Genomic DNA, 24631 nt, shown 5'->3' with positions numbered 1-24631 from the left:
AGGCCATTTTTAAGGGGGCATGGATTTTTAATCCCTTTAAAGATACTCAGGAAGCAGGCACACCACACTATTAAGTAGTCAGTGCCACAGTAAAACGCTGCTATTCCAAGCACTCACTGTCTTCAGACCCTCCCCTATGATGCATTGTTGATCTGGGAGGAGATTTTCACCATTACAATCAGCATGTCACGGGGTAATCCAGGACAGCAGCCGGACCCCCACAGGGTAACTGAAAACGACCTAATTATAGGAAGGACATATGGAAGCATGAGGTATGTGCAATTCAGGATGGATGGGTCATGGGATGATGAAATGTGATACATTTCCTAAAAAATGATATTTTCAATTATAGATTGATGGCCTACTTTGGATAGTGACAACTTGCAATTTACATCTCCCCTGATGAACCCCGCTATATTGGGGAGAAACGCGTCGGGAGCAATGGGAGTAATAACGGTCCTGGCAAGATAAGTACTAGGACAGTTGGGCCTATCATACCTTCTGTCAAGACCTTTTTTCATCTCCCCAGAAATTCCTTTTGATATCTCCCTCAACAATATGATGTACTAGCTGAATTAATGATTGAGGGCGGATAGCGTTTGAAACTATATAACTGGAATACTGGTGATGTACAATATCTGTGTTTGATTTATATAAGGTCTCGACGTAGGACTTTTGATGCATGACCACTTAATCACCCCAACACAATGCACTGGTGGTGGTTATAGGCCAGGAATAGTGACAGGGGCATTTAGGGCTAGCCACTGAGGAATGGGGGCACCCAAAAACTTTAAGGTGGATTCACCTCCGTTGCCAGGTAGGGATAAACATTAGGGAATACTAGGTCCTTCCATCCCATATTGCGATACCCCCTAAAAATCACGAACGGGGGGTGCACGCCCTTGGCCTACTACCCTATTTTTAGGACCTTATACACTATTCACAATCACGACTTTTTGTCTAGTGTTGAACTACTGGGTATGACCCCAAAGTTTTTAGATTGGGAGTGTTTTAATGAATATTTAATAAAATTGTTTTTAGAGGTTTTTCATGGTTATATGGTAGTATATCCTCTATTCTAGATACAAATTATATGGTGTTGATGAACTAGGATGGCTGGCTTTCTTTCAGGGCCATTAAACACAAATAGGTGGCTTAGTGACGCAGAGGAAGTCTTCTCAGACAAAGCCCTAGACACAACAAATAACGGCAAACCTAACTTGAAATCGGTCTTTCTGGACTTGCAAGGGGCCTATATCAACAATACAAAATCCTGGTGGGAAGTCCAGTCACTGGAGCACTACATTAAGCATAGTATAGTGCCTAGAGGACTTAGGGTAAATATAATACCGGCAGAAAGAACTAGGACACCACAACTTATTAAGAGGTGGGAGGAGGAATTACTGGCCTCGTCCCTCAGATTTATGAATATACTTCTGGAGGAGGAAAGGTGTACACGAGAACTAACTCAGAAAAACTTACATACACTCAGAGAAGAGGCCCTCAAATTTAAAACAGACCCGGAGTTCCAGGCTAAGGAGTTGACACTGCAAGCTACGACAGACAAATACCAACAGAACATCAAAAATGGCAAACATAAACGGTTTATTAGAGATTTGGAGGATTTCAAACAAAAGAGAGCCTTCAACTGCCAGGAAGGGACAGGAGATATATCCTCTTCTGACGTGTCAGACTCAGAGAGTAGACCAAGAGATCCCAGACCAAGGGGCAATAGGAATAAGGGGGAGAGACAGAGAGGAGGAGGGGGGACAAGAAAACTATGGGAACAAATGGGAAACAGGGACCATCAGGGACCCTCAGAATATCAAACAGCGGGGTCATCCGGTTATTCGGCATCACCGTCACCCTCCTATGGACCTTCTGCCTATACCCCCACTGCCCAGACTTCGGCACCAGCACCACCTCCTTTTTTAGGAGCACGAGATCCATACACATTCAGAGAAAGACACCCCAGGAATGTGAGCAAATGGTAAACGGGTCGGAAGGGGAGGGACAACAGATATATAATTTGTCCACATTTAGGCTATCAACAATTGAAGAAAAAGTATTGAATAGAGGCCTGTCCTTTGTACCCACTACCCATTTCGACTCGTTTACATGGATTAAGGATATTGAACTGTTCTTAAGAAAGCTGAGGTGGAGGAGATTCTTTAGGCTGAATGACTTGGCAGAATGCCGGAAATATGGGATCTCCCTAGACTCATTGGAGGATGTTAGACTGTTGGCAGGTCTGTCAGAAGTAGCTAACAACTTAACGGGGCAAGGCCCTTTCACCGAATTAAAATCAAAGAGCACCAGGATGCCACCAGTGACCGACTGTAATAGCCTTGACATTTTTTCGAAACTAGTGGCTGATGAGATTAGAAATATTAATCCTAGAATCAGGAGCTGTGAGCCAAACCTCTTACCTAGTGAAAGGGAAGCCCTCAAAAACTTGGAGAAAAACCAAATGATTACAATAAAACCCTCAGATAAAGGGGGCAATATTGTAATAATGAATACAACAGACTATATAAAAATGTGTACCAGAATATTGTCAGACAGAGCTACATATGCCACCCTCCCATCGGACATTACTAAGGAATTCATGAGGGAACTTGAGAGCATAACATCAGAGGCCCTTGATAAATTCCTCATATCTAGGGATGAGTATAACTTTATCAATAATAAATTTCCAACTATAGCCACGTTTTACTCGACCCCCAAGATTCATAAAGGGTTCCACCCGCTAAAAGGACGCCCGATCGTATCAGGTATAGATGCTCTGGCACAGAATCCAGGCATATACCTTGATAGAGTACTCCGCCCGTTTGTTACAACACAACCATCCTATATCAGGGATACGACAGACCTGCTATGTAAACTGGATGGAATACATGTGGATGCCAACACCATCTTGGCATCCATCGATGTGGAGCAACTTTACAGTTGCATTCCACATGATAGGCGCTTGGAAGCGGTAAAATTCTATCTTGATGCGAGAGGGAATCAGTATAAGGACCAGTGATTCAACTTCTCACATTTGTGCTGACACGGAACTACTTTCTATTTAGTAACCTATTCTACCACCAGCTCAGGGGCACAGCGATGGGGAGCCCCTGTGCCCCCACTTACGCTAACATATTCCTGGGCTGGTGGGAGGATAGGGTGGTCTTTGGGGACGGGGATGTCATCTGGGGACCCCAGATTGCATTCTGGGGTCGATATATTGATAACATCCTCGTCCTCTGGACGGGGGATGCAAGATCATTTCAGGAGTTTGTGGTTAGTCTAAACAATAACCAACTAGGCCTCAAATTTACATTTGAGAGAGGAGGGGAGAGTCAGACTTTTCTGGACACAAAAATAGTTAAATATGAGGACGGCACCCTGGGCTCGACCATTTACCACAAACCGACAGCCACAAACAGCCTGCTGAGGTGGGAAAGTCACCACCCCCTACCATTACGTAGAAGAATACCGAAAGGACAGTTCCTTCGGGCCCGAAGGAACTGTTCCTCCCTCAGTGACTTTAACAAACAGGAACAACAACTTAGAAACCGGTTCAGAGCAAGAGGATATCCCTCACATGTCATAAAAACAGCCTACAAGTCAGCACGGGACACTAACAGGAGAGACCTCCTTACTCCACGTGAAAGATCCACATCTGAGTCTATTACAAGACTCATAGGATCATATGACGATCAGAATGAGAGGGTAATTCGTATCTTGAGACGTCATTGGGGGATTTTACAGGCAGACCCCGATCTTAAAGACTTTATTACACCGTACCCAAGTGTCACGTATAGGAGGGGGAAAACAATAAAAGACATGGTGGTCCACAGCCATCTTTAACCACAAAAAAGTGAGGGAACCTGGCTAGACCGGAAACCAATTGGCACCTTCAGATGCGGCACATGTAGCTATTGTTCATACATTGACCAGACGAAAATCTTCTCGAATTTGATCACAGGCAGAAGATTTTATATCAATAGCTTTGCGAACTGTCGGACAGAGGGAGTGGTCTATAGATGCACATGCTCGTGCCCAATGAGCTATATTGGCAAAACAAAACGCCAACTCCGTGTACGGATAGGGGAACACCTTGGTGACATAGTGCACAAGCGAGATACACCAATCGCTAGACATGTGGTACAGTGCCACCAAGGAAATCCCAAATCTATCCAATTTCAGGTGATCGAGGTGATACCGAGATCACCAAGAAAGGGCGACTGGGATAAAAAAATTCTGCAGCGGGAGGCGAGATGGACCTACCTGCTTGATACCCTGAAACCTAAAGGTTTAAATGAGGTTCTCAGCTTTACCAGCTTTATTGAATGAGCGTTGCTAATCCACTAAAAGTTCTTATGTAAGAAAACCCTGAAAATATTATTTTGAGGACTTTCAGTATCCAGCGTAAGCACCCGGGGATAAGGGGCTTTTTAAAAAATTACAATTTTCCTTAATAGATCCTGAATTGCCCATCCTTCATCTTATAAGAAAAGGGATTTATGATGTTATATTAATCTATATATTATATACTTGCGGATGTAGATATATGAGTAATCCTATATAATTATCCCATAATATATCTTATATGTATGTCCCATGATGGCGATAACTGCCATAAATAATCTATATCTAATGGGTGGGATTAAGATACATCTAGAATTACCCTATTAGTACATCACTGCACTTATAGTGAGAGTGGAGCTGCTGTGATTAGAATTATGGCAGTGATGTAATATAAGCACTGCTAGATGACCTGTAATACAGTCAGGCGCACCACACTATTAAGTAGTCAGTGCCACAGTGAAACGCTGCTATTCCAAGCACTCACTGTCTTCAGACCCTCCCTTATGATGCATTGTTGATCTGGGAGGAGATTTTCACCATTACAATCAGCGCGTGACGGGGTAATCCAGGACAGCAGCCGGACCCCCACAGGGTAACTGAAAACGACCTAATTATAGGAAGGACATATGGAAGCATGAGGTATGTGCAATTCAGGATGGATGGGTCATGGGATGATGAAATTTGATACTTTTCCTAAAAAATGATATTTTCAATTATAGATTGATGGGCTAATTTGGATAGTGACAAATTGCAATTTACATCTCCCCTGATGAACCCCGCTATATTGGGGAGAAACGCGTTGGGAGCAATGGGAGTAATAACGGTCCTGGCAAGATAAGTACTAGGACAGTTGGGCCTATCATACCTTCTGTCAAGACCTTTTTTCATCTCCCCAGAAATTCCTTTTGATATCTCCCTCAACAATATGATGTACTAGCTGAATTAATGATAGAGGGCGGATAGCGTTTGAAACTATATAACTGGAATACTGGTGATGTACAATATCTGTGTTTGATTTATATAAGGTCTCGACGTAGGACTTTTGACGCATGACCACTTAATCACCCCAATACAATGCACTGGTGGTGGTTATAGGCCAGGAATAGTGACAGGGACATTTAGGGCTAGCCACCGAGGAACGGGGGCACCCAAAAACTTTAAGGTGGATTCACCTCCGTTGCCAGGTAGGGATAAATATTAGGGAATACTAGGTCCCTCCATCCCATATTGCGATACCCCCTAAAAATCACGAACGGGGGGCGCACGCCCTTGGCCTACTGCCCTATTTTTAGGACCTTATACACTATTCACAATCACGACTTTTTGTCTAGTGTTGAACTACTGGGTATAACCCCAAAGTTTTTAGATTGGGAGTATTTTAATGAATATTTAATAAAATTGTTTTTTTTAGAGGTTTTTCATGGTTATATGGTAGTATATCCTCTATTCTAGATACAAATTATATGGTTTTGATGAAATATGATTTAGTAGCCTTTTTTTTTTCATTTACTTATTCTTTTTTTTTTCCTTTTATATCTTTTCTTCCTTACAGCTTAGTTTCCCTGTGTCCACTTCTGCCTGCAGTCCACCTGACCGACCATCTTGCGTTTCTGCCCATCTATCCTCAGTTACCCTCACAAACACACGACAGGCTCCAGGCTCAACTCTAGACCTTCTACAAAACATCTTTCGATCCTTTGCAGCAAATGAGGACTTTCATTGCCCTCCAGGGCCGCTTCATCCAGTATTTCTTTCCAATTTGTATCCTTCTTCTGACCCTCCACTGACATCTTTGTGGACCTTACACAGCCCTGGTTTATCTTTTTATTTTGAGGGAGGGATTTCTAAACATGAAATACTATTACATCATATGCCATTGACAGCATTGGCCTGCCTTTTGCTCCCTGAACTGGAGCTGCAAGTAATGATCAATATGGCCAATGTAGTACGGCTGCAATTGAACCACTACCAATACCTCACCTTGTTACGATTCCAGGAGCAGCTGCTAGCTTTACTTGAAGGCCTAGAGCAAACTGCAAATTCACAGTCAGATTTTTTAATGCGTATCTCCTCTTCATACAGTATCAAAATATGTATTGGCATGCAAATCCCAGTTGTCACAATTTCTCTTTTACTTCCTGCCTCCATCTCCTCTGTATCTCCCAGGCGACAAGTGGACTCTGAAAGAAGCAGTCTTGTAGGGTCTGAACTGGCAGATGGAGACATGTCTGCTGAAAAAGAGACAGACAAGGGACATCTGGCAAACAAAAGGGAAATAGTAGATATGTTTCTTGGTCTAGAGCAAGGAGAAGAGCCTGAGGAGATATTGGATGTGCAGAAAGACGTTTCCCAACTCCATCAACATAACAATGAAGATGATCTGACAAAGGATAGTCTTCCCAGCAAGGTTCTAGCTAATGATGCCACGCAGTCAAAGGAACTTTCTGTAGACCTATTATTGGGAAAAGAGTTTGCACGTGATGCTTTGCTAACCACACTGGGTCTGACAAGTGAGACTTTTACTCTTGGGAAGGAACGAATGCAGCGCTTTCTGAGTGATACAAAACATAAGTGTGTGATACTTCAACTAAACATATTTCACTGGTGTTCACATTTTTGGTATTTCTCTCAATGGTGTGTTTTTACTTTGCCCTAGTCTCATCACCTTGATTCCTTTTTCTGTTTTACTAACAGTTGTTTCCTTTCTGTTCTAATTCTCTATTCCCAATTTGCCATCTATAATGTTTATTACCTCTAGTTTTACAATATATTTTATGTGTGTATATTTGCAGAGATGTTGATGTCCTACATAATCGGACAAGTTCACCACTTTCCCGTGCCCAGTCTCTGGATACTGTGTCAATAGATGGTCTGGATATGTTGTCTCTGGACAGTGAAACTACAGAAAACTTCATACTGAAATTGGAAACAGGCAAGTTATTAGCTTGATACTTTTTATTTATTTATTTATTTATTTATTGTTTTTACTTGATTAATATATGTGGAAATATACATAGGTCTGCAGGGTAAAATTGTTTGAAAAGTAAGATATTATTTTGATACAGTTTTGATCACTGAACTTAGTAAAAATATTTTAAAAATTCCATCACGTAAAGTTTTTCCACGAGCGCTGACTCCATTGGCTTTTTCTTGCACCATACTTTGACTCTTTTGCGTGACCTTGGTGAATGATTTTTGTGTCATTAGATTGGTTATAAATTAATGGACGCTGTGCTGCGATTGGCTGCTGTGGGCAGAGAAGATTTTCTTAACCCAGCTTTCAAAGAGTATGGTGGTATCTACAGTATCAAATCATAGCACAGCTTTCTTTTTACCTTAGCAGTATAAGAAATGACAACTGCACTGTGATTGGTTGTTATGGGAAGTAGAGACAGATTTTTTTTTCACAGGTGTTAACAGTGTGGTGGTGTCCATAGTAACCAATCAGATCACAGCTTTCATTTTATCTCCTTAGTATAAGAACTGAAAGTTGCACTGTGAATGGTTGCTATAAAAGCAAAGGCAGATTTTTTTTTTATCAGGACAAGTCGTAGGCGCCACATGTATTGTGTTTTGTTTGTGTAGAAGAACAACAGTGGTCTAAAGGTTTAGAAAGAGACCTTTTGTTTTGGCGTGCCTATGATCTGGAGGAAACCGCAAAATAATAGTGACTGCTGTTACTTTTGTACGTACTATGTGAAGAGTTTCAACCGTATAAATAAGGAAATTATATTCTCAGACCTCCTGTCAGTGATTCGCCCTGTGCCTCATGGTCCAATAATACCGGTCCTTTCACGTCCAGAAATGATTTAGTCAAGGGACTTAGACCTTCCTAAATATTCTGCAGAACTTTTCAGCTGTAGACTAAAATGTAACATTGAGCACAATGTGAGCAAGTGGAGACTCTTTATTGATTAATCAAAAAAAAAAAAAGTCTGAATGCTGTACTATTGCACAATGGCAAGTATGCTTCAGTGCCTATAGAGAGGTTCTGGAACAAGAATAAAACTGGTAGATGACCCGCGCTGCTGCAGACAAAATGTAGATCCAATACACAAGATGACGTGTGAGAGGTGGTTTATTTCTACATGTTGCTAAGTGAAACCTCCACTTCTTCTTCAGGACATCCACTGAAAAGCACCTCTCACACATTATTCGGTAGATTGGATCTATATTTTGTTTGCAATAGTGCGGTTCTTCTTCCACGGTTTTATTCTGGTTCCCCTACTTCTAGTTTGGCCTTGGGACACGTGGCTTCTGCTGCAGCTGCACTACACCTGTATTACTGATAGTGTCACACAACCAGGGCCGGCCTTAGCCTGAATGGCGCCCTGTGCAAAACTGCCCTTTGGTGCCCCCCCTACTAATTTTTTACCCAGTTTCCCAGGAAACAAACGAGGACAGGAGGCCATTTTTTTTATATCCTAAGAAAATTGATCTCTTCAACTGTACAATAAATTACAAATTTGTGATGTGTATATGTATGTATATGTATATATATATATATATATAAACACACACACACACACACACACACATACACTCATGGACAAAAGTGTTAGCACCTTTGAAGTTGTTCCAGAAAATAAAGCATTTCCCTTATAAAATTAATAATACACCCCTTACACTTCCCCTCTCCATAATATACTCTCTACACCGCCCCTTTCCATAATCTCTCTCCCACACTGCCCCTATTTATAATATTTCCCCACACACTGCCCCTCAGTGTACCCCCACACGATATCCCTGTGTATAATATCCCCACACACTGCCCCTCTGTAAGATATCCCCCCCCACACACACACACACACACACACACACACAACACACACACTGCTCCTCTGTATAATATCTCTCCCACACACACTGCCTAATGTATAATATCCCCACAAACACACTGCTCCTCAGTGTAATATCCCCCACACACTGCGCTCCCCCACACTGCTCCTCTGTATAATATCCTCCCACATACTGCACCTCAGTACACTACCACCCCCACACACACTGCACCTCAGTATACTATCCCCCCCCACACACTGCTCCTCAGTATAATATCCCCCCACACACTGCTCCTCAGTATAATATCCCCCCACACACTGCTCCTCAGTTTAATATCCCCCACACACTGCTTCTCAGTATAATATCCCCCCACACACTGCTTCTCTGTATAATATCCCCCACACACAATGCCCCTCTGCATAATACCCCCCACACACTGGTCTTCTGTATAATATCCCCACATACACACTGCTCCTCTGTATAATATCCCCCCACACACTGTTCCTCTGTATAATATCCTCCCACACACACTGCTCCTCTGTATAATATCCTCTCACACCCACTGCTCCTCTGTATAATATCCTCCCACACACTGCTCCTCTTTATAATATCTCTCCACAAACACTGCTCCTCAATATATCTCCCTCCACACACTGCTCCTCTGTATAATTTCCCCACATGTACACTGCTCCTCTGTAAATACCAACGCACACTGCCCATTTGTATAATATCCCACACACTGCTCCTCTGTGTAGCATCCTCCACACACACACACACACACACACACACACACACTGCCCCTCTATATATCCTCCACACACTGCAACTCTGTATCATTTACACACACACAATGACCCTCTGTGTAATATCCCTTATGTATGCTGCCCCTTTGTACACTATCCCCCACACAAGCTGCCCCTCTTTATATATATATCCTCACACACACACAATGCTCCTCTGTATATCACCCCACACACACTACCCTTCTGTATACTATCCCCCCACACACATTGTCTCTCTGTATAATATCCTCCTGGTATATATGTCCAAATCCTGGTATATATGTCTGCATCCTGGGCCCTTCCTGGTATGCATGTCCCCATCCTGGTTTACTGTTCCCTTCCTAGCATAAATGTCCTCTTCCAGGTATATATGTCCCCATCCAGGGACCCTCCTGGTATGCATGTCCCCATCCCAGTTTATTTGTCCCTATCCTGGTATATATGTCCATTCCTGGGCACCTCCTGGTATGTATATCCCACTCCTGGGCACATTCTGGTATATATGTCCCCATCCTGGTTTCTGTCCCCTTCTTGGTATATATGACCTCCTCCTGGTATATATGTTCCCATCCTCGTTTATTTGTCCCTTTCCCAGCATATATATCCCCATCCTAGGCTCCTCCTGATGTATATATGTTCCTCTCCTGGACACATTCTGGTATATATGTCCCCATCCTGGTTTTTGTCCCCTTCCTGGTATATATCTCCTCCTTCTTGTGTATATGTGCCTTTCCTGGGTCTCTCCTCGTATATGTGTCTACTGCAAAAAGAGAAAAAAAACAAACATTTTCCCCCAGCTCCCACGTCCTGCAACGTCCTCTCTGAGCAGCAATGCATTCCTGCTGGATGTGTGCCCTCCACACATCCAGCTAAAGCAAGGCAGGGGCTGCAGTCAGCGGGCGCCCCCTCGACCCGGGGCTGGAGTCAGCGGCCCCCTTACCACCCGCGGCTGGAGTCAGTGCCCCACCACCACCCGCGGATGGAGTCAGTGCCCCCCCACCACCCGCTGATGGAGTCAGTGCCCCCCCACCACCCACAGTTGGAGCCAGCGGGCCCCCTGCCTTCCACGGCTGGAGTCAGCGGGCCCCCCCGCCCCCTGCGGCTATAGTCAGCAGCCCCCCGTGGCTGGAGTCAGCACCCCCCGCAGCTGGAATCAGCACCCCCCGCCCCTGGAGTCAGCGCCCCCACCACCACCCGCGGCTGGAGTCAGCACCCCCCCGCGGCTGGAGTCAGAACCCTCCCCCCACGGCTGGAGTCAGCGGCCCCCCCGTCACCCGTGGCTGGAGTTAGCGGGTCCCCCACCACTCCCGGCAATCTTCAGCTGAGAGCGCCTACCTCTCCCTGCCGGATGCTGCGTGCTCGCTAGCTTCGCGTTGCCCGCACGCAGCACTATGATGAGGCACAGAGTGATGACCTCATCACATTGGGCTGAGGGATGACACGCCACCTTTCTGCTTTGCTCCATTCACAGTGCCAATGTGGCGCCCTGGACCAGCCAGGTCGTCACAGATACTACAACATACACCCCCACCCTGAGACAGGCACATCAGCCAGACACAAAATCCTTGTTGCCTCCCTCCAGGGGCTGATGTCCACACCAGGTGGGGTGGAGCCAGGCGGTTGGCCCCACCCACTGAGGAGTTCACAGTCCTGGAGGTGGGAAAAGGAAGCAGATAGTGTTGAGCAGTAAAAGTGAGAGGAGCTACTGCTGGTGTCCGGGTGTGTGGCCCGGGCACTAAGAGCAAGGTTGGCAGACGGTGGTGGCCGTCTGCAGGAGAGGCGAATCAACGTGGAACCGTAGGACCGGGGACAGGCGGTGGCCCGCCGGTACCGAACCGGGGAGCGAAGTGAAGCCAGCACATATAGGCAGGGCCTACGGACCCCGACCAGGCTTGGAGTCGCCATTAGAGGTCAAATCCGCCAGTGACCGGAACCCCAGGGGTTTCCTAACCGCCAAGACCCGATTGAAGGCAACCGTCCGACCAGCAAAAGGAAATACAGCTACCACCACAGCTAGAGTTCCAAGGGCCAGAGCCTGCGGGCAAAAGGGCTCCTCCGGCGCATATATACGCTGGGGAGCGGGTTACCGGTGGGAATCCATCGGGACCGAACATACATAAAGGTGCAGGGAAAGGCAGCCACCACCACCCGTCCGGGAGAAGCTACAGCAGCCGGCTGCGGGACCCGTCCATCCAGCCGTTTGGTTTATCAGTGACTTTGCGTACATTTGTGGCTGAGTGAGTACTACCGTGCCGTCCGGCACCGCGCTGCGCTGTCCCCTGCGACCCTGCACCTCGCCAACCCTGCCTCCCCGTCACCTCACCGGGCCCCGGGACAACCAACCCCTACCCACGGAGGGGAAAACAACATCCCAGCTGCTCCCTGCCATCGCTCCCAGGATCCCCGTCACCAGCAGCGGTGGTGCCCCAACCTCACCACAACCCGTGGGTGGCGTCACGGACTCAATCCCCAAACCAAATCACCCCTTTTACTCACGGGCGAGGAGCGCCGCTCGAGTCCCCGGATCCGGCCCACCGCTCAAGCCACCGAGCAGCCATCGCAGCAGCGCCGGACCCGAGCGTTAGCGAGCACAGAGGCGTCCTTCCCCGCCCGCGACAACTTGGTGTCACGAACAGGATCTTACCGCTCTGCCGGCTGGTAGAGGTGCGCCTTGTGTTTCCCCTCCGGCGGTGTCCGGCCGAAAAATTTCAGAATCCGCCATCTTGGGCGCGAAGATTTTCCCGCTCGAGCGTCTTCTCGAGCAGTGGAGGCACGAAAGCCGAAGCCCCGCCCCTGAAGAGGAGGTGCTGAGAAATGACCAAAGGGGGGAGGATGGCGTCCGGCCGCATGTAAACCGAGGCCATAAAAGCAGGGACGCCAGGACTCTGCCGTCATATTTGGTTCCTGGAAGATACCGCTGCTAGTATGCACCGTCCGTCCGGTAACACCGCAGTCCCCGCACCCACGCCCGGCACCGCAGCATGGGTGGAGGTCCGGACCGTTCAGCTGAGCAGCCGCCTGCAGGTCCGAATGCAGCTCCTCCTGGAGGAGTGGAAGGCCGACATGGCGGACGTGGTGGCGGCCATACGGAGACGCGAGGTGGAGGAAGACTTGGAGGAGCGGGTAAGCGACCCACGCCCCTGTGTCCCTGAGGGATCGGTCATTGCGGCTGAGGGGCCCGGTCTGCGCCCGCTCACCCTGCTGCCTCCCCCGCTACCCGGGTTGGTCGCTACCGCCCCGCCACTAGGCCCGCTACCCGCACAACCGGTAGCGGAACCCTGCCCGTCCGCCCAAGCGGACCAGCCTGCAGCTGAAGCCCGCAGACGCCCCGAACCACTTCCCTGGAAGCTCCCAAAGGCATCATCCGTCTGCGAAGACTTACCGGTGGCACTGGAAGTGACCGTGCCCAGTCCCGTCCCGGGACCGGTGATCCGTCACGTGCAGGAGGAGGCAGAGGTCAAGCGGGAGAGGACCCCTGTACCCATCCCCCACGCCTCAGCTGAGGCTGCGCCGGGTCGTTGCTGCGAGGCAGTGCCCCAGGCCATGTCACCGCGGAATCTTCCACCGAGGGCGCCAGTAGTGGGCAGTGTAGTGGAAGTCCCACGGGGCACGACCCGTGTGCAGGGGCAAGCAGCTGCCCCTTACTGGGACAGGGAACCAACCCCGCTGGGCCGAGAAATTGCGGAGAGGGAGAGGCAGAAGGCTGAGCTGATAGCCCGCACCATACAAGAGAAGGAGAACCTCCGCAGAGCCACCTTCCGGGTACGGGGCCCGATCCACGAGGGGCAAGTAAGAAGATTTGACCCCCGCCGGGGGTATGGATTTATTTTCGAGTCGGGCCTGGAGGCCGAGGTGTTTGTGGCCCGTCGGGATGTCAATGCTCACCTGCCAGAGGGTCACCCGGGCCGTAACTTGCTCCCAGGCGATCTGGTGACGTACACGCGGCACTGTGGAGAGAGGGGCTGGTTTGTCCTTGATGCCAAGCTGAGAGGAGGCCAGAAGGCCCAAGAACTGGCTCAGTCCCCTCCTCCGGCCTGCGGTGTGGATTTGACGTAAGGCAGCGGTCCCTCTGTTGCACCGTTGTCCCCGTTGGGACCATCAGCACCGTTATGAGAAAATGATAAGAGAAATCAACCGTTATTTACCTGATTGACACCGTGATTGACCTGGCCGTTGCCGGCAAGTTGTCCCCGTAGGGACCCTTTGCTACCATTGCATGAGGAACTCTTCATGGACATGCCTGAGAACTTGCAGGGCACCCACGAACTTGTGGGATTGTAAATATGTTGGGGCATGTTTTCCGTTTCCGCCTCCGGAGAGGCAGGTTTGGAGGATGGGCCTGGAGGAAAGTGATGGCCCAGGCCCGCCACTACCGCAACCAGGTAGTGATCCTCCGGGGGTCAGGGGTCCCCCATGTACATGGGGTCCCCTGAAATGACAGTCGGGTGCGAGACACCGTACCCGTTCCCGCTCGGGCAGCCTGGATCTGGACGGGGTCACTTCTTAGGGGCAGCATCAGGGCTAGGTTGCTTGGGTGGGAGAGCGGAAGCCGTCCGTTGTTATTAAAAGTGTATATATATGTGTTTTGCAACGTTCAAGTGTCATGCCTCCCGTATGGGAAGATTTGAGAAGTATACTGTGTTATTGTTTTGTTTTATGTTTTTACAGTTGGCAAAATAAAACCGGTGATGGACGGGCAGCCCGCGGACGGTCTGCATTTAACCAAGGGGGAATGTGGCACCCTGGACCAGCCAGGTCGTCACAGGTACTACAACATACACCCCCACCCTGAGACAGGCACATCAGCCAGAAACAAAATCCTTGTTGCCTCCCTCCAGGGGCTGATGTCCACACCAGGCGGGGTGGAGCCAGGCGGTTGGCCCCACCCACTGAGGAGTTCACAGTCCTGGAGGCGGGAAAAGGAAGCAGATAGTGTTGAGCAGTAAAAGTGAGAGGAGCTACTGCTGTTGTCCGGGTGTGTGGCCCGGGCACTAAGAGCAAGGTTGGCAGACGGTGGTGGCCGTCTGCAGGAGAGGCGAATCAACGCGGAACCGTAGGACTGGGGACGGGCGGTGGCCCGCCGGTACCGAACCGGGGAGCGAAGTGAAGCCAGCACATATAGGCAGGGCCTACGGACCCCGACCAGGCTTGGAGTCGCCATTAGAGGTCAAATCCGTCAGTGACCGGAACCCCAGGGGTTTCCTAACAGCCAAGACCCGATTGAAGGCAACCGTCCGACCAGCAAAAGGAAATACAGCTACCGCTACAGCTACCGCCACAGCTAGAGTTCCAAGGGCCAGAGCCTGCGGGCAAAAGGGCTCCTCCGGCGCATATATACGTTGGGGAGCGGGTTACCGGTGGGAATCCATCGGGACCGAACATACATAAAGGTGCAGGGAAAGGCAGCCACCACCACCCGTCCGGGAGAAGCTACAGCAGCCGGCTGCGGGACCCGTCCATCCAGCCGTTTGGTTTATCAGTGACTTTGCGTACATTTGTGGCTGAGTGAGTACTACCGTGCCGTCCGGCACCGCGCTGCGCTGTCCCCTGCGACCCTGCACCTCGCCGATCCTGCCTCCCCGTCACCTCACCGGGCCCCGGGACAACCAACCCCTACCCACGGAGGGGAAAACAACATCCCAGCTGCTCCCTGCCATCGCTCCCGGGATCCCCGTCACCAGCAGCGGTGGTGTCCCAGCCTCACCACAACCCGTGGGTGGCGTCACGGACTCGATCCCCAAACCAAACCACCCCTTTCACTCACGGGTGAGGAGCGCCGCTCGAGTCCCCGGATCCGGCCCACCGCTCGAGCCACCAAGCAGCCATCGCAGCAGCGCCGGACTCGAGCGTTAGCGAGCGCAGCGGCGTCCTTCCCCGCCCGCGACACCTCCCCCACCACATGGCTAATTTGCATGCGATGCCCTAGAAGGACTTCACACGCACCTTAGTCATGTGCAGACTGCAGTTGTGGCTGAAGCGACACGGCCGGGCCCCTCTGCTGCAGCTGTGACTGGGGCTTGGTGAAGATGGTGGGCCCGGCTGGCCAGGGGCTATATAAAGCTGAGTAATTAACCAGCGATGGTTACAGTAAAGACGCAGTGCTGGGACCGGAGGAGCCAGGAAATTTATGACTTCTTACCTCTCTGCTGCGCCCCCCCTGAAGCATGGCTGTCAGCGCCCTGTGCGACCGCACAAGTCGCACATGCCTAAAGCTGGCCATGCACACAACCACACAAGGTTAGCGACCAGCCCTCTTGATCTCGTGTCTGTTTTTTGGGTAAGACCCTATTGATCTTGTCTGTCCATAGTAATCATTGTTACATAGTTACATAGGTTGAAAAAAAGACCTAGATCCATCTAGTTCAACCTTCCTCCACCAATTATATATTTGTCATTAAGTATTTAATAACCAAAAATGATGTGTGTACTGAAGAAATCATCCGGCCCTTTATTAAAAGCTGTTATAGTATCTGCCATTACTACCATTTGCAGGAGGGCATTCCACAATCTGGCTGCTCTAACTGTAAAAAAAACCTTTCCAATTTAGCTGCCGGAATTTCTTCCACTTGCAAGGAATGCCCCCTGGTCCTATTGTCCTTGGAAGGAATAAGTCATGTTCTAGTCCTTTATATTGACAACACATGTATTTATACATATAAATGAGATCTCCTCTGAGACATCTTTTTCTAAGTTAAGCTTATTTGTAACCAGATTACCCAAGTCCTTCTCTTGTTCTGTAGTCCTGAGTTTACTTCCATTTAATGTATATGCAGCTATAGGATTACTCCATCCTAGGTGTATTACTTTACATTTATCAACATTAAATCTCATTTGCCAAGTATCTGCCCATTCTGACATCTTATCCAGATCGTTTTGTAATATTGTACTATCAAGGTCACTTTTTAATATCCTACATACTTTGGTGTCGTCAGCAAAGACTGACACTTTACTATAAATCCACAAGGTCAATAATTTTTTAATAAAGAGATTAAAAAGAATCGGTCCTACCACAGATCCCTGCGGTATCCCACTGCTGACTATAGCCCATTTAGAGAATATACCATTTATAACTACTCTTTGTTTTCTATCTTTTAGCCAATTCCTTACCCAGTTGCATATAGTTTCCCCTAGTCCTTGCTTCTGGAGCTTTAGTATAAGGCTATTATGTGGTGCAGTATCAAATGCCGTAGCAAAGTCCAAATAAACCACATCAGCTGCATTACCAATATCCAGATTTGCACTTACCTCCTCATAGAACCCCAACAGGTTGGTTAGACACGACTTATCTTTCATGAATCAATGTTGTCTGTCAGTTATTATATTATTTTCTGCAATATATTTTTGCATGTCATCCCTTAAAATGCCATCAAAAACTTTGCATACTACTGATGTCAGGCTTACTGGATGGTAGTTGCCTGGATCTACGCTCTTACCTTTCTTAAATATCGGTACCACATCAGCAATCCTCCAATCCTGAGGCACCAACCCTGTTACAAACGAGTCTAAGAAGATAAAGCGGTCTGTCAATTACTGAGCTCAATTCCCTCAATATTCGTGAATGAATGCCATCTGGTCCCGGGGATTTGTCAATGTTTAATTTACTCAGACGCAGGCGTACTTCTTCTTGTGTTAAATTAATTATAACAAGTGGTGAACTTTGATTTTTGACTTGTTAAATGATCCCTGGAACAGTCAGTTCCTTGGTGAACACTGATGAGAAATGATTGTTTAATATCTCAGTCTTTTCTTTGTCCTCTATAATTAAGTTGTTATTATAATTTTAGGGGCCCATACTATCCTTTGTTTTCCTTTTGTTTTCCATTAATGTATTGAATCCAGTCCCTATAGAGCACTTTTTACACTTTAAGGAAAGCTATAAGAATTTAGACTGTATTTTCAAGAATCTCAACTACGAGTAACAAAGATGATCAATATGTAGTGATCTGAAAGTTCTCTCTTTGCTCCTTGAGTAGCAAGGAGAATACACAAAGTACTCCTGCTTTTTGTGTAAATGTGATAGCCGAGATAGGACTTATCACTGGAGCCAAGAGGTTGGCCAATGAGAACATTTTTGCAGTCTGGACTCAAGAATATACAAGTACATCTCAACAAATTAGAATATCATGGAAAAGTTATTTATTTATTTCAGTAATTCAATACAAAAGGGAAGCACATATATTATAGAGAGTCATTACAGAGTAATCTATTTCAAGTGTTTATTTATGTTAATGTTGATGATTATGGCTTACAGCCAATGAAAACCCAAAAGTCATTATCTCAAAATTATTTCAAACTCAGAAATATTGGCCTACTGAAAAGTTTGTACAGTAAATGCATGCAATACGTGGTCGGGGCTCCTGTTGCATGAATTACTACATCAATGCAACGTGGCATGGAGGTGTTCAGCCTGTGGCACTGCTGAGGTGTTATGGAAGCCCATGTTGCTTTGATAGCAGTCTTTAGCTCGTCTGCGTTGTTAGGTCTGGTGTTTCTCATCTTTCTTTTGACAATACCCCATAGATTGTCTATGGGGTTTAGGTCAGGCAAGTTTGCTGGCCAATCAAGCACAGTGATACTGTGGTTATTAAACCAGGTATGGTACTTTTGACAGTGTGGACAGATGCCAAGTCCTGCTGGAAAATGAAATTTCCATCTCCATAAAGCTTGTCGGCAGAGGTAAGCATGAAGTGCTCTAAAATGTCCTGGTAGACGGCTGTGCTGACTTTGGTTTTGATAAAACACAGTGAAACAGGGCGTGGCCTGGACATGGAGCCGACAGGACGCACACTGTAAGAGCTCCTCACCAACGGCTGCAAACACCACCGTCCACCAGCGATTAAAGAAGCTTACCGGAGCCAGATGAGAGGGAAAGCGGGTCCCCGGTCGCAGACACCTGCTAGAGGGACTTCCAGCCGCGGGGGGCAAGGTATTGTGCCTTTCCTGACCGAGCCTCAGCGTTCTCCAAGGCCTGTAATGGCGACCGGGACTCGTGCTGCTGCGACCCGGCTGACACAGCCTGAGCGCTCTCCTGCTTCCCCCACCCGCTCTGCACAGCAGCCGGGTGGAAAATTACTGACTGACCCGGCACCGCAGACTTCTGGAGGAATGACTTCTAGGAGAGACGCCAGAGACCGGCCTGTGGTGGATGATGGGGGAGGGGTGAGCAGTGGGATTATGGCTGCAGGGCGCGTTTCTCCCTCTGGGTCTTCCCAGGGCAGGGGATCTCCTGCCTCCCTCCCTAACTGCTCCAGCACACCAAGCACCCCGCGGTCGTCCCCTGCCCCACAACACTCACATACCCCAGCAGCTGGCTCAGGAGAGGCCATTGAGCAGAGCTTGCTTGACCTCCCCTGCCGTGGAAGGGAGAATACAGCTACTCCCCTGCAACATTATGGGGATGAACAAGGTTCAGAAATGTCAGCTTTAAGGACCAAATTAATGCTATGCCAACCAAAATGGATATGGAGGGGTACATCACCCGCCTGGAAGCTGTTTGTAAAACGGAAATTTGATCTTTGAAGGAGGGTATGACCTCACTGTCTAACTCAGTGCGGGCCCTTGAGTCATCCACCCAGGATTTATACTCTCAGCAAAGTTCACAACAGCAGCTTATAGATCAGCAGGCTTAACAGATCCACCTCTTGGTTGACATGATGGAAGATGCTGAAAACCGCAACAGACGAAATAATGTGCGAATCAGTGGTTTGCCGGAGTCAGTTGGGCCTCAGGACTTGACCTCTACACTGCAGAGGATGTTTAACTCCTTGTTGGAACGTCCCCTTGAAACACGCATTGAGATGGACAGAGCACACCGGGCACTGGGGCCCAGAAACCCGGATCCAGAAAGGCCAAGGGACATTATCTGCAGGGTACACTTCTTCCAGGTCAAGGAGCATATTATGAGAAAAGCAAGAGATAAAGGTACCCTTGATTTTAAAGGAACTCCCATACAACTTCTGGCGGATCTCTCCCGATCGACACTTGCAAAAAGGAGAGCCCTGAGACCCCTGCTGGAGGTTTTACGCAACAACAATATTGCTTATTCCTGGGGCTATCCTTTTCAACTACAAGTCAGGAAGGGTCCCAATCTGATCATCTTGAGATCTCCAGCTGACCTGCCAGTCAGCTGCCAGATTTTCTTTCGGCTCTGGATCTTCCTGGGATAAAGCTACTGGACTGGCCATATACTACACCTCCACCCCAGAGAGTGGTCCGTCGTGGCGGTTCCTTCCCCTTTGATCAACACCGTACTCAGCGACAAAGACCTCAGAAGTCGCCGAGAACCTCAGCGGCGGAGACTTGAACTCTCGGGACTTCTGGGATATAAGTGTTGTTCGAGAGAGGAGTGAGGGCTATTATGGCCTACTTTGATACCTAACCAATATTGCCCAATATTCGCCGCCCCCCCCTTTTTTTTTTTTTTTTGTTGCCCCCTTCCCTGCCCTCTTTTCCTCTCCCCCTTCCCCCCCCCCCTCCCCTGGGCATCACCAATTCTAATAATGCTGGGATTCTCTGTCCCCCCTCTCGGCATGCTCCAATGCTGGGTTGGGGTACCTGAACCCCCATGGGTATATATGCCTCTCCTAAAAATCTCACGGGTTGTGAGCTAGAGGCGGGAGTTTATCTTTATCTCTCTTGCCACATTCTTCACTTTGTTGATGTGATTAATTATATTGAGCCTGAGTTGTTAGCTGTTATATATGCTACTTCTATTTTGGTCGGGTGAATGACCATATGTGATTTTTCTTTTTTTTCTGCCCTTTTTCGGTATTATCTAGTTAGGTGGTGTAGCAGCCGTTTCTCAGGCGACATAGTTTTCAGTCACCTCCCATATTAAGGTGTGTTCCTAGAACACTGGTTACGAGTATTCTCTCAGTTTTGATTGCCTTCTTAGCTAGGACTCAAGAGGCTAAGTAAGGACAAGTTTTAATACTAGTCTTTATTATTCTGATCTCTTTTTCTGTTCTACTACTTCCTCTGCTTTCTTTTCCTTAATCTTAGTTTCTTTCTTCTCCCTCCCCATCTCACTTTTCCCTTGGGTGCCCAGAAGATAGGGCTTCTACGATGGCGAACCTCAACTTATGCTCTCTAAATGTTAGAGGATTTAATGTACCAGAGAAGAGATCCAAGATCCTCTATAACATGCATAAAAAAATAATCCATATTCTATTGCTTCAGGAGACCCATTTTAAAACAGACCACATTCCCGCATTAAAGCATAGATATTATACTTCCTGGTTTCATAGTACCAATTCAGTCGCAAAATCCAAGGGAGTTAGCATCGCTCTACATAAATCTCTCCCAGCTCAGGTTTTATCAACTAAGTCTGACCCATAGGGGCGATTCATTTTTATCAAACTTAAGATTTGTACCAAGTTATTTACCATTGCTAATCTTTATCTCCCCAACCAGGACCCGGCCAGGATTTGCCAAAAATACCTGAACACTCTCTCTGAATTCGCTGAAGGCTCCCTGATTCTTGGAGGAGATTTCAATCTTATCTTTGATCGGGCTGTTGACTCCTCCTCGGGTAGGTCTTCTGTTCCTGCAGTGAAACTGCGAGGTCTCAGAAGTAAATTACTAGACTTGAGGCTCATCGACGTTTGGCGTACCCTACACCCTAAAACACGGGATTACACTTTCTATTCTCCTGTCCATGATATGTACAGTAGAATAGACCTTTTTTTTATTAGTCACCACCTACTCTCACATGACCCGGCCTGTACTATAGACCCTATGGTGTGGTCCGATCATGCTTCGGTGTCACTTTCTCTCCTTTTGACAGACCTACGCCCCGGTGAGTGGTTATGGTCTCTAAACCCACACTTATTAAATGATCAGTCGTGTCAGTTAGCCATCAGGAAGACCATCGCAGACTTCTTCGAATTTCATGCCAATGACCCAACACCCTTACCTCTCCAGTGGGAGACCCTGAAGGGAATGATCCAGGGGGCCTTTAGTCAACAGGGAACCAGACTTAAAAGAGATAGAGCCTGCGCAATAGACAGATTACTGACTTCCATTCAACACCTAGAACAGACCCATAAACGGACTCATGACCCTCAGATTTTAACAAACTTGCTCAAGGCTAGACTAGATTTGGGAGCCCTCTTGGATGCAGCGTCTGCCCGTCATCGAGATAGAGGTAGGAGATTTATGTACGAATTCTCTAACAAGCCAGGCAGAGCTCTGGCTAGGTTTCTTAATCCTCGCCTTCCCTCTACATTTATCCCTATCATTAAATCACCATCTGGACATTCAGCACATAAACCTCATGAAATAGCAGATGTATTCCGAGATTATTATGACGGGTTATACAACCTAGGTGGCCCAGTGGCGGACATGTCCCCAACAAATTTCCAAGCGAAAGTGGACAATTATGTTGATGGTACCCCTCTCCCCCCACTGAACCATGTGGACTCTCTCATGCTAGATGACCCTTTTAGCGAACAAGAGGTCACTGAGGTTATTAAGAGTCTGGCCAATGGTAGGAGTCCGGGTCCAGATGGATTCCTGGCCAACTTCTATAAGCAATTTGCTTTGGAACTGACGCCCTTCCTAACTAAGACCTTTAACTCCATATCCTCAGCTTGCCCCTTCGCCGCGCAAACCCTTGCGGCTACTATAACGGTGATTCCCAAGCCTGGGAAGGACCCGTCTTTATGCTCCAACTACCGCCCTATCTCTCTTATAGGGGTGGATGTCAAGATCTTCGCCAAACTAATAGCTAACCGGTTGTCCCCGCTGTTGCCTGCCTCAATCCATACTGACCAAACAGGATTTGTCCGAGGTAGAGAGGCGCGCGATAATACTAATAAAACTCTACTTTTGACCTCCCATATGTACAGTCAAGGCACTCCAGCCTGCCTCCTATCGATCGATGCCGAGAAGGCATTCGATCGTCTCAACTGGACCTTTCTACGCTCCTCCCTGAAGCAGCTGGGAATCGGTCAAACTATGTTGGAGAGAATTTTTGCCCTGTATCATAGGCCCTCAGCACGAGTTCGAGCCAACAATACTCTATCTTCTCCCCTGCAAATATCTTTTTTTAAATCAGGTTCATTTTTATTTAACAGCAAAATTATACAACACATAAAATAATTCCCTCCATAGAAATATCACAGAAAGGGAAAAAACCTTTAGTCAATAAGAAAAACCACACAAATAACATAATAAACAATGCACCCGCAGTCCACGTCTCATTTCAATATGGGTCTCAAAGTGCATATTATTTCCCAATATATTCTCCATAGTATAGCTTACCCAGCATCATTATGACATTATATATATATACACACATATACATACACGCACGCACGCACGCACGCACACACATATACATGCACACACATATACATGCACACACATATACATACACACACATTCCAGCAGTACGCATATCACCCTATTTGAGGAAATTTGTTAACCGGTCAGAAGGAGAAGGACCTGGTCGCTCGCACTGTCCTGCAGTAACGCCGAGGAGGGAAGGCCTGGGGTATCCAACCATGCCCCCCAGATCTTATAGAACTTTTTCAATGCATTTCTTTTAAGGTATACTCCTCTCTCCAGTCGAAGTATAGCGTTTACTCTTTCCCTAAAATCCCCGATGACCGGAGGCGCTGGGTCCAACCAGTGGTAGGCCAACAGTTTCCTAGCCTGGTACAAGAGACGTGTAATACCGACCATTACCGGCGAACTCAAGTCCACCCCCCCTTCCAGTAGACCCAGGATACATATAATAGGTCTTGGCTGTAGACGGATATTGAAAACTTGTCTAACCAATTCTAGTACTGCCCTCCAGTAATCTTCAATGTTCCCACAGGACCACATCATATGCATCAGATTAGCACCCTCCTGCCCGCACCTAGGACACAGATCATCCATCCTAACTCCCATCTTATGCAATAGACTAGGTGTCCTATATACTCTATGTAACAGGAATAGCTGTGACAGTCGTTGGCCTTCAGATACAGCAAGGCTTGGAGTCTGAGACAGGACCTCACCCCACTGTTCCTCTGTCATAGGGCCTAGGTCCCTCTCCCACTTTTCTCTAGCCTGCAAAGGGAATTTGTCGAGGTGTCTAGATAACATCACTGTATACAACCTAGAAATAATACCATAGGAGCGATCAGATGTCAACAAATCAGTAAGAGTGTGATTCCGCTCTATCCTAATGTCCATACGACGTGTCTGTGTCTCATAGGCATGACGGAGCTGCAGGTATTGGTAAAAGGAACTGTGCGGTATCCCAAACTCAGCTTGAAGCTGGTCAAATCTTTTAAGTATATTATTCTGAAGAATCTGAGACACCTGATGCACCCCCCTGCTCACCCACATTCTCCAACCCGGGAGTCTCTGCAGCTCCGCCAGTCCACGATTATGCCATAAGGGACAGTACTCAGTCATTCCTGATATTCCCAGCAACTCCTTCCCTCTATCCCACACCTTGTACATCAATGATAATGTTGGATATAATGTTCCTCCTCTGGGTGAGTATCCTGCGTCCAAAAAAGCCACTGGGTATCCCCATTCTGCAAGGCCCCTCACCAATTTGCCCCCAGCGTCATATGCCTCATCCTTTCCCCACCCCCTGAAGTGCTGCATCTGTGCCGCAACATAATAAACCAACGGGTTGGGGACTGCCAGACCCCCATCCTCCTTCCCTCTCTGCAGGGTCTCAAGGCGGATTCTAGCCTGCTGCTTTTTCCACACGA

General features: G+C 47.7%; 1 protein-coding gene across 3 annotated transcripts in view; it reads left to right on the top strand.

Annotated features, from left to right (window-relative positions):
• The window catches only part of BLTP3A (bridge-like lipid transfer protein family member 3A), a 698660-nt gene that overhangs the window by 473013 nt on the left and 201016 nt on the right, over positions 1-24631 (top strand). For all 3 annotated transcript variants that reach the window (XM_075335894.1, XM_075335893.1, XM_075335895.1), the window contains exons 14-15: positions 5909-6927; positions 7149-7288. In XM_075335894.1, the coding sequence (XP_075192009.1) occupies positions 5909-6927; positions 7149-7288 (1159 nt within the window). The remainder of the gene's footprint in view (positions 1-5908; positions 6928-7148; positions 7289-24631) is intronic.

The sequence above is a fragment of the Anomaloglossus baeobatrachus genome, chromosome 2 (assembly GCF_048569485.1).
Source record: "Anomaloglossus baeobatrachus isolate aAnoBae1 chromosome 2, aAnoBae1.hap1, whole genome shotgun sequence".
NCBI lineage: Eukaryota > Metazoa > Chordata > Amphibia > Anura > Aromobatidae > Anomaloglossus > Anomaloglossus baeobatrachus.
This window is presented reverse-complemented; position numbering and strand designations above follow the sequence as displayed.